The sequence below is a fragment of the Mesitornis unicolor genome, unplaced genomic scaffold (assembly GCF_000695765.1).
Source record: "Mesitornis unicolor isolate BGI_N332 unplaced genomic scaffold, ASM69576v1 scaffold5442, whole genome shotgun sequence".
In the NCBI taxonomy this organism is placed as follows: domain Eukaryota; kingdom Metazoa; phylum Chordata; class Aves; order Mesitornithiformes; family Mesitornithidae; genus Mesitornis; species Mesitornis unicolor.
Genome location: NW_010171133.1, coordinates 40,846 through 52,158, shown reverse-complemented (window position 1 = coordinate 52,158; position 11,313 = coordinate 40,846). Strand labels below are relative to the sequence as shown.

Sequence of the window (11,313 nt, the reverse complement as noted above, 5' to 3'; positions counted from 1 at the left end):
AAAAGCTGCAGCCAAAGGGATGAGGTCTTGGAAGAAGAGTTGCTTTTAACTCCCTCACAGAAGCCACTGAACAGACCCATTCCACCACCAGCACTGGCAGTACTAGTTGCTAATGGCTTACGGTAACACACAGCTGGCAGTGTTAGATCAGCTTGGGACAACCCAGTCACTACAAGCCCTGGGAATCCCTGACACACCTATTTTTCAGGACAGGTCCTGTGTCACCATGTGAACGTAACCAAACTAAGCTAAACATTGCTAAGAGTTGTGGTTATAATGTGTAGAAATTACTTCTTTTCTGACCTATATTGCACTTCTTGAGAATTCATGCACATATCTTTAAGAAGTGGTATTCCTTCAGTGAAAGGACCGATTACTGTGCATGCTACTCTTTCCTTTGATCTTCTCCCATTGCTGATGGTCCCCTGGAAACTGAGAGTGCAAAACTTGTCATACAAGCACTGAGCAGCCATGAGATAATGACAACTTTTTATTGCATTCCTGAGCTGCATTATCCAAAATAAGAGAACAGGCCAAGTAAATTTAAATATGATAGCAATTAACTAAAACTGCCAGCAGTGATTATAAACAAGAAATGTGGTTTACATTAGAAACCTAATCCACAAGAACCATATTCTCAGTGTCTCCTAACCACATAGGCTGCAAGTCTGGCAATCTAGTTAGATCCCCTTTACAGCAAGATACTTTAGTGCTTTGTGAAATACTTCAGAATTTTTTTGAAATGTTAAGTTATCTGACAAGATCCTTTTCCAGATTAATACTATGCATCAAAACCCTTGACTTTTTAGTCATTGCACCTATAGGATAAATGCAACAGCAATATTTCCAAATTTAAAAATGTTTTGCTAAAATAGATGATTAAAATAGTACTTTTCAAAATAGTAACTTCAACCTTTGCAGGCCATCAGGCTCCAGGAGCATTTGGACAGTGAGAGATCTATAAAAACCACACTGGATCTAGCAACCAACCAAAGATCCTGCTTGATAGGCTGAAGATAATTTTGTAAAGACACTTGAGAAATTACACCTAATTAAGCCATTCCATGAGCTGCAGATTAGCTTTGCATTCCTGATGTCGCTGGGTAAACAACTTGCTCACATCTGAGAAGATATGACAAGAAAAGAGCTTTTCTATTCCCCAAAATATTCTTTCACACAAATTGCAGCCAGATTATTTTTTTGCATTATTCATGGGTGCTAATGAAATATTAACCTCTGGTCTGCCAACAGTGTTTGCAAGGCCTGTTCAGCCTTCAAAGGAAGGAAAAAAAGTTTCCCCACATTGTGTTAAATAGTCTGTAAAGGTAAATTTACATTTAACGGCTTAGTTTATCTAACAGCTTATCATCACTTCCCTTTCTTCCTACTTCTCTCTCCTCTTCCCCTGCTCTTTTCCCTTTCTTTGCATTTTCCAGTAGCCACAGCTCCACCCCTCTGCCCTTTTTACCACATTTGGGAACTCGTCAGACTTCTCTGGGCAATGACTTGACTTATTAGCTCAGCAATAGCCACTTTTTTGCTTGATTAGTTCCTTGCCAGCTTAGCGAGCGGATTGAGTGAGCAGCCAGCCAAGTAAGCTGTGGGAATACATGTGCAGGACAGAGAGCAGCAGGATGCCTCTTCGCAGCACCACACAGTCGTTACATCAGTTCAAACTGCTCATGTAATTTCACCTAAGTGAATACCAAGCAAATAGTGTAATATCACTCAGAGGATACACTTCAGATTCAGGTGAAAAGGAGGATGATAACATTGTCTTCCGGGTAAGAAAATGTAGCTATGAACCAGGTCTGAAATCCTGACAATCAAAACAAACCTCACAAGAAAAGCAAAGGAATCCATATTAGACCAAGCTTTTTTGCTCCTAGCTAATAATCACCACTCTAAGGTAAGGGGTTAAGTACAAATAGAGTGCTATGAGAAGCAGAAGTGAAATATTTGAGTCTGTTGGAAAATATAAGTTGGTGACATACTCTCACAGGCATCCGGATGACTATTCAGCTTCAGCTGCTTGCGCTGCATCACTTGGCACTCCACGCAGCAGGCGTCAGCCATTCAGTCAGCGTCCCCGTGTTATTCAGATGACCTACCCAGCACTGCAAACAAACAGGGGACAGCTGAAGTTAACAGTTTGAATGACTGACAAGTTGAGAGGTTTTTTCAGCCACTGCTTCCAAATAAACTACTCAGCAAAAAAAAATAGGTCTTCTTCACTAAAGAAAATAGGCCTCTATTTACAAGAAGTGTTATCAGCCATAAATAATCTTATCAGTTCTGCTAACAACAAAAGTCTTGCATAATCTTACCATGTTTTTTTTTCCATTAATACTTGGAAAGACTTACGCAAAACAAATTGCATGTGGGATATTTTTTGCCCACCCACAGTGCAGGATACTGAATATCTGAAAGCACAGGAAGGATTGCCAGAGGCTGAAGTCATCATGTTTTCACAGCAGTTTCAAGTTTCAGATAAATAGCTAAGCATGCATGCTGATTAAACACATCAGTATAAGGTCTCTCATGGTCCTTAGACCACTGTGTTAAGGTAGGCCTGAAGTCTGCAAGACAGCTGAGTTCATCCAGCAACTCACTGCTGCCAGAAAAGTCCCGTTTCCTCCATCTTTCTCCTCTTGCTGCTCATCTCCCAGCCAGAATCCCATTCCTTCTTACACTAATGCTTCTGTTCCTCTCATCTCCCGTTAAGCCTATTCAGCTCACTGGCATAGTGGACACTCATGGATTTGGGGATTTAGGTTTGGTCGGTTGGTTTGGGTTGCGTTTTTGTTTTGTTTTTACTTTTTACTTTTCTGACAGATGAGCAAATTCAATTGGTTCACAGAGCAGACAGAGGAAGGAAAGTGGCTGTAAAATGTGGCTGGAAGTGTGGGTGGAGAGAGAAGTAATTCTTCTTTGCTCTGCTGAGAGCTATCAGATAAGGTTCATCCCATCTTGCAGAACACCTGAGTTCCAGTGCTCAAGGCAGACCTTGCTACAGGCACAGGCTGGTTAGGCAGCTTCCAAGGGAGCAGGGTGAGTGCTCTACCCATGCCTCACGAGATGGGAATCAGCTGATGTAGCCTACACAGCTTCCACTCTTCAGCCTGCAAACAAGAGGTTGGTCATGAGGGAACTTGCTGAGTGGCTTCACCACCTCCAGTTCTGTCCCTGTCTCTTCTGCATCTCCCAGCTCCAGCTGCAGAAGGTTCTCTCCTAATTAAGTCTCTGTCTTCTAGACCAAATCATCTATACTTTCAAGGCTTCCAACAACAGCACTTGTACCCGAGGAAGCCACAGTGTTCACAAAAATAAATCTGGAAGGCATTTATTTTGCTCTGCAATACTACTGAGGCCTATTAGACCCAAACACACCATCTACTGTTGTCTTCGTGTTCTCCAAGAACACCAGAAAAGAAGAATCAGAAGAATATATTTACCTTACTGTGGGCAGCACAGTACCTGTGTGGGTTTTGTTACTTCCCCCAGGATTTGGCCCTGGTTATGGGGTATTCGCTTAATGAAACACAGCCAAACTACACAACAACTAAAGCTGGTTCTCAGAGCCCTGCTAAAAATTCCCCACACAGTTGGCTGGGTAGGATTTAAAACTGCACTATTCTTAGAAGTGCGTATCGGCAGCAGTTGGAAAATGCTGGGTTGCAAGCAATGCATTCCACAACATGTTTAAGGCACTGATCCTGAGTATTTCAGGCTCTTCGTGGTTTTATTTATTTCAGTTTACATTTACAAAGACAAACAAACAAACACACACAATCCTATCACTTACCTAGGCACTTGAACACATTCTGTTAAGAATCCCACATTTACTATCACCACAGTAGTTACAGTTAAACTATTCACTGAAGAGTGATTTTTAAATGAGACGCAACAGGGTTTGTTAAAGCAGCTTTGGAAAGCCTCCCGTGCTCAGAGTTGCATGAAACATTTCTAGAATACATGAGGCCAAGAACTGACAAGTGTCTGGGAACATGAAAAAGACTACAGAAAACATGAGTAACTGATTAAAAATAATCAATAGACTTTGACAAAGCTCACTCTCTAATTTTAGAAAACAGGGACAAGATGATCCATATTTAGCACAATAGCATTTATAGCTAGGCTAAACATATACACACCTACTGTGGAAGGGACAGCAGAGACAGTGCTGCTGGAGAGACTTCTCCATAATACTGAAAGATACCTGACAAGCATATTTGTTATAAAATACGATTAAAATTATCAACGTTTTAAAAACAATTGAAGGCAATGACCAACAGCTGTTTCTTTACTTTGATTTTAAAGACTTAATGTATTCATAGTTATGAATAGCAACAGGAAGGGAGTTGTAGCAACAGAAACATAATAGTTCAAGGCTTTTCCTCCCAGAGATTCAGGGTGTATGTCTACTCAAACAAGTAAAGGCGGCAGAAGCTAGCTTCATAAAACTGTATAAAACTGAGATACTTGGATATTGTTTTGCTTCAGTGAAAGGACCTAAGAAATTAGTTGTACTAAAAGACCTGCCTAGTAGGGAATTACTTCTCCAAAATTGGCCTTCAAGGCAAAATTTTAATTTCTTTTGAGAACCAGCAGAGGTTTTGTTAAAGATCCTACACATCTTTTTGTGATTTCTGATATTGTATATTTTGGTGGAGGAACATGAGGTTCCCTGCCCTGCCCCTTGATCCATCAATTATCTTTAAGTGTACTTTAATTAGCGGTTAATTAATCTGGACTCTAACTAAAGTATAAAAGAAAGCATCTTACATTTTATTCACCTGATGAGGGTCAGGCAATCCCACATGCTAAACAGGTCATTAGATTAAAGATTTGACCAACAGAAACCAAGAGGCTAGGAAGCCATAGACATGAACCACAGAAGGAAAACAAGCAATGAGAAAGTCTCCTACAGACAGCTACACATGACTAGTCTGGTAGTTATACCTATCAATGCAATAATTAAACACGTACAAGTGCCCATAAAGGTAATTAATATTTTTACTAATTACCAATAATTGTTTTCTATCTACAAAATACGTATTTACATACACTATACATATTCATGTCTATAAAGTTTTATTCTGGGGATAGTTTTTAACTTTGTCTCTCTAGGTTATCCTCACTTTAAAGCTTTTTCCCCTCATTTTTCCCCTCATTCACCCTTTTATCCTCACTTTAAAGCTTTTTTTATTTTTTTAAACACATGCATTTTTCAAACCTTCTTAGCTTAGAATTTATGACTTTGTGGATACATGAAAATATGTTATTTATAATGTGAAAGAAATCAGGTTGAAGTAAAAGAAATGTAATGCAATAGGTGCTGCTTCTGGCTGGTATTCTTTCCCTGGACTCCAAGTATTTTATTTACTGAGGGCTAACTTTTCCGTCACCGAGAAGTGTAACAGTCTTGAGCTTTTTAGCCAATAAATAAAAATAGCACCACGATGAAGCCCAGAAGAGTTCTTCAGCTGGACGAATCCTAGACAAAAGCTGTTTTCTGATTATTGTGCAGCATTAATGCACTGTTGACTGAAACAGCTGGAAGTACTTTGCAGACTAACAGTGGAAATGGCCTTCAAAACCAACCTTTGAGCAAGGCAAAAGAATCTTGCTTCTCTTGGGAAATAATATACAGCTAAAGAGAAAGTACCTCTGAAGGAAAAAAAAAGGTTTAGGAGCAACTGCCTAAAGGGTTTCATTTTCTATTCGTATATATTTTACCTGGAATAAGCAAAAATTTTTAGATCTTCAAATTTCTATTTCTTGTTGACTTATTTTTCACTTCTGAAATGCAAAATCTTGGTTCTAGCTGGAGAACAGACCATTTCTCAAACAGCCGAGGCGTCCAAGACACCAGACCTCTGGGTCAATTGACAAGATGCTGCAGTAGACATTTTCAATGAGGGACCTTCAATAAAGTTCATCTCCTCTCCATTCCTCTGCTGTCAGAGATTCAAGGCTACATGCAGATAGATGTATACTGGCAGTACATCTGCTTACTGTAAGAATATAAAATTCACTTTGAAACCAAGTGCAAAACTCCCTTTTCCTGTTTCAAACATGGCTACAGAAGGCAGGTCATCACGAAGCAAAATAGTCAGACTAGTTAAATTGTAAAAAACGGTGATTCACGAACTCAGTAATCACTCTTTTCACAAAGTATATGCTATGTTTGCAACTGATAACCATCTGCTCAACCCCATTTACTTCAAACTTACTTTTTCAAATACATTTTTCAAGAATGGAAAGCTTCTTGCTCCTTATCTTTAATGAGATGTTTCTTCTTAGAAGCAATTGTTGGCTACTGTAATAAGCTATAACTCGCTCTACATGTGTTACCTTAGGTTAACGATTTGTTTCAAAAGAAATCCCAGTGCAGTGGGTAAGAGTAGAACTGAAGATGGTTTTTTTTTTGTAGAGTATGGCCAGGGACAGCCACTTCAGTTCTGAAGTGATGTGATTTCTCTATGCCAGTACTCAGACTTTGCTCCAGAAATAGACAACAGAACTTGCATTTTCAGCTGTGAAACTGCTTCTGTGGTCCTACTTCTAGACTTTGGCCCAGGATGCTGCACTCTTCTAAATTCCCACCCACTTTTCTATAAGAGTTCATAATGCACCTGTTCCACCTTTTGCTCTAGATTCCTGGTATGATACCTACACTAGGTACCCAGTGCAAAATGGAAACAAAGGAAAATACAGAGTTACCAGTTATAGAAACAGCAGCTAACACATTACTCTTTCAAAAGTAATCTCTTTTTTTTCACCCCCTTTTTTTCTTTTCTTTTCCCCCCTTAAATTACAGAATAGGTAGATCATTTCCTCTGGGTATATTTCTGGCAGGCAAATTCTGAAAAACCTTATTCCAAGAATCGTGTGGACTGAAAACACAGCTGTTCAGATTCACTGATCCAACCTGTAACACCATGGATACTCCTACTGGTGAAGCAGGCTTAAGGGGCAGACAAAATGACAGCTGGTCCATTTCTTCTCCTGCACATAAATCCAATTTAGAATAGGATTAAGATAACTGGAAAACAACCAATTGACTGAACAATAAATCTTGCCTAGCAAAGGAATACATATTATTTAAGCAATTTAAAACGTTAAAAGTGGGCTTTAAATACTTTCTTAATAACTGTCACCTAAAAAGGGAAGCAACATTTTAGAAGCCATCTTCAGGTCACTTCAAAATCTGGGAGTTTAGATTAGAGAAAGACATGTTAAATACTTCTCTCATCTGTAAATATTTGATGGCCACAAGAAAGGTTTTTAAAAGCAATTAAATAACTTCTGAGCATAAAGTTAGGAAAATCTTTTAGATCATAAAAATTCAAACCAATGCAAGCCCATTGATTCTAATTTGAACCTGAAATACTGATCTAGTTTCTCCATCCATTGAGAACTTAATCCCATTTATATCAGAGTTCATATTCTGGCCAAAACAGATTCCCTTATTTCTGTTGTAATCATTTTCTGCTTTGTATACATTTAAACATTTTGAAGTCCACATACACCCTTAAATTTTGAGATTAATTTCAAGGAAGACAAAGATGAAATAAGTTTGGATGGTTTTTTCTTAAAAATATGAAAAGGCAGGCTATGCTAACTTAAGAAAGATTAAACAGAAAGACTGTCTCTCTATTGGCTTCTGCTGTAAGAATATATTTAAGTCAGCTGGGTGGTTGAATTTATTCTCAAATCCATAAGCTGAATGCATTTAAATTCCCATGTAATCTGTCTCTTGATATACCTCAGTACAATTGCCTTTGAACTTCACATTTGCTTTTATGTGGTAATTTTTTAAATTTTGGGTGCAGACCAAATGAGACATATATTAATATTTTAAAAAAAACCTTCACTGGAGAGTGAAGCATGGGGTCTTTGCAAGTTTTAACAAAAGCTCAGGGTGGATCACAGTATAAACAAAACATTAATGCATCCTTAATGCCAATGTGGAGGGGTATAAAGTCTGCTTGTGTATATGGATGAGTGATGACATACTAGAAAGGTAAAAATTGAAATTAAACATTGATTCATATGGAATTATGAGGTTTTAACTTCACCACCAAATGTTCAATTCTGTAACATCTTAGAATTTGCTAGTAATGAGCTTAATTGGCCACCAAGATTCAGGTCACCGTCCTGACATGTAAAGTAAAACCCCTCACCAAATCCTGCTGAGTTTAGTCATCGTGGTGAATTAGCACGAGAAAAACAAACTTGCTGACTGAGCCTCCTGTTGGTGTCCTTACAAAGACTTAAGTTACACGATACTGAGGGTAACAAAGGGATTTCAGATTCACATAACATCTTTGTGCTGTTTGAATTCAGCTTCATTCTGCTTAGAATTTTTTCCACAACAGGATTTTACTAGAGGCAGTTCTACTTGTTTTGCAAGTTTCCTAGGTTGATTTTGGAAGGCCGGCTCCCACTCGTGCAATTGGAAAGGTCAAAACATACGCCATCCCTTAAGGAGCACAATGCTGTTTTCAGCAGAAGTACAGAGCAGAAACCCCTTCAAATCAGCTGGATGGAAATCCAGCACGAGAGCCACTGGCATTTTAGACTCATCTTGGTAACACTGAAATGATGATCCTGAAATCCTTACTTAGACAAAGCTTCCCCTGAGTCCTAGATAGCTGACCAGTAATTGCACAGATTAACACTTGCATTCAATGACAGACCTGATTGCTTAAAGTTTATTTTACTGTAGGTTAGCAGTCCTAAAATAGCTATCAATACAGTTTCTCTAAAAGTTTCATCTAGGAAACTAAATTAAAACTGCCATGTCAATAAAACCTATGCTATCTACAGTGCTAACATCACAACAGGTTAAAACATACAAGTGAAATAAGTTTCATAAGGAACAGGAATACTTAAGTTTAAAATATCTCTTTATCAGAAGCATACACAAAGGGAATAAAGGAAAATAGGAACATAATAAAACTTTACTTCTACTATGGTCCTAGAAGATTTGGGTTTGGGCATTTAACAGTTAAAGCAGCAGTGGCATGCTAACCCAGCACGTTAAAACAAAGAGTTGGCAGCTTCTGAAGGAAAAGGGCTTGTGCTCCACTGTTCCAACTTGTCAGTCAACTCATGCCAGCGCTCTCCACGGCTGCCTCTTCTGCACACCCTCACTACATGTGTCTGTCTGGGCTGCTCTGCTCATCTGTTCAGGGGCTCTCCTGATTCTGCCTTCTCTCTGCTCTGGAATTGGATCAAACCACCTCAGCTTTTTTTTGCAGCCCCACCAGGAGGCTTTTTGCTTATGGTCTCCTCCTGTTTTCCTTCACTACTTGTCTGTTTTTGATTTCTAGAATGGAGGAAGCTGAATTGCTGAAGGAAAGATTCCAGGCCATAACAGTAAGTGCTTACAGTTATAACTCGCTATTAAAAAAAAAAAGCTTAGAAGTAATTTTGTGTTAATGAGCTACCGTGTGTTTGCTGAAGAATTATTTATCCCAGAAAACAGATGGGAAAAGAAAGAGACTTATGTCTGCTTGAAATTGTTACTTCTTAATTCTGGTTTATAAGATATTGCTTTAAGACAGCAAAGTTGCCTGTACTGACTTTATTATGGGTTGTATTGCACTTTGAATTCAAAGCAGTGAAAGTATGTGTGCAGATCACTAGTGGACAATCTAAAATACATACTACTATCATTACAATTGAATGTTTGCTTGAAGGACAGCAGGTCAAAATGCAGCTGGTCAATTCCAGAACAAATCCATTTTCCCATTTCACAACAAAACTGAGATTAAAGATTTTTGGCTTTGCATTGTGGAATTAAAGACAGTTTCTGAATTATTGATGATCTATCATAAACATTGCTGCCTGAAAAGTAAAAAAGGAGAAGCTTGGATTGAGCAAATTCCTACCTGTCGATTTTCGGGTGGAGAAGGGGAAGGGGGGTGGGAAAGGACTCTGAAGTTTATGCTGAAGGTGTTAGAAAGCATTTTCAGTTTCTCTTCCAAAGGGAAACCTGTTTCAAAAGATCTGTTGTGCTGTAAAGAAGCTACTGAGTTATTTTTTAAAGGTATATAACCTGATGTAAGGAAAATGGCTGAAGTCAAGTTCTCTGATTTCATATCCACTGAAACCTATTCAGTTACAACAAACAAAACTGAAACAAAATTTGTCCCTTTGGGACGAAAAGAAAGCTGCAGAAGGATCGCTCACTGTCACAAGCAATCTTTAAAAACAAATAATGGGAACAAAGGTATTTTTCACATTCTTAGCATGATAGATTAGTTGTTAAACAAACACTACTGGCTGAATAAATGGTGGGCAGAGTTAAAGAGTACCTTATTGGAATGAAAATAAATTTGAGAAGGCAAAACTGGAAATCTACAGGAACTGAATAGGCTGGTTTTCAATTTGGTTCGGTTTTAATTATGACACTCGATAAAAGCCAACAGGCCAATGTATCATATTTACTTGAGACCTGACTCAAGCCCACAATAAGGCACTCTGAACTGTTTCAGGGGTTTTAGGGTACATTTGTTTGTTTAACTGTGATGGTGCTTGAACCAGACCCATAACCTGGACTTTGCCTCTAGCGTATGGGCTCAAATGATAAGAAATGTTTTGCCACTCCAGAGAAGTCCAGGCCTTGCAATGTTTTATACTTCCTGGTATCCAGCAGGAGAAACGGGGCATCACGCTCGCCTGATGAGGGCTCCTATGAGAGTACTTGAGTTGGCGTCCCCTGGCTGCATCTCTGCCTCCAGGCGAACACTGGACAAGTATTTTTTTTTAAGAAACTGTGACAGCTTACAGTGTCCTGCATTACAGGAAACAGGAAATAACTTTTGATTTCTGGCCATGACTTCTTTTATTACCCTTGCTGCAGAAAGGAACTATTTATGCTCTCAATTGATGAAAGTAGAGCGCAACTTAAAGACTCAGTCTATTTGTTATAATGCACTGCAGAAATGAAGGAGCCTAAATAATGTCAAGCTATCATCAGCTTTAAGAGTCTGCAGTATGAGTTGTCTAAAAAAGCAACGTGTTACAACTACAACTGCAAGTTACTCAGTGGCTCTGGGAAGGTTTGTCCCAAGCAATGTACCTGGGAATTTCAAGTGCTACCTGCGGGATGCAGGTTGTGAAGGATCTAACAGAGGAGAGCAAGGGGCACTCGCAGAGCAGTAAACAGCTGAACTTGTACTAAAACCTGATTAGTTTCTCTTGTGAAATGCCTGGCTCCTCTACCCTACCTGGCTCTCACAGAGCTACTATGGGTTCTCAAATTCTTTTTCATGTCTTCTCTATGTAACAAAGCAAAAA

At 38.9% G+C, this 11,313-nt stretch overlaps 1 protein-coding gene across 1 annotated transcript in view; it reads left to right on the top strand.

Moving 5' to 3' along the window:
* Positions 1 to 9,100: 9,100 nt before the first annotated feature.
* The window catches only part of PALMD (palmdelphin), a 28,298-nt gene continuing 26,085 nt past the window's right edge, over positions 9,101 to 11,313 (top strand). Inside the window, exon 1 of the mRNA XM_010179917.1 lies at positions 9,101 to 9,387. Within this exon, the coding sequence (XP_010178219.1) occupies positions 9,343 to 9,387 (45 nt within the window). The 5' untranslated portion in view covers positions 9,101 to 9,342. The remainder of the gene's footprint in view (positions 9,388 to 11,313) is intronic.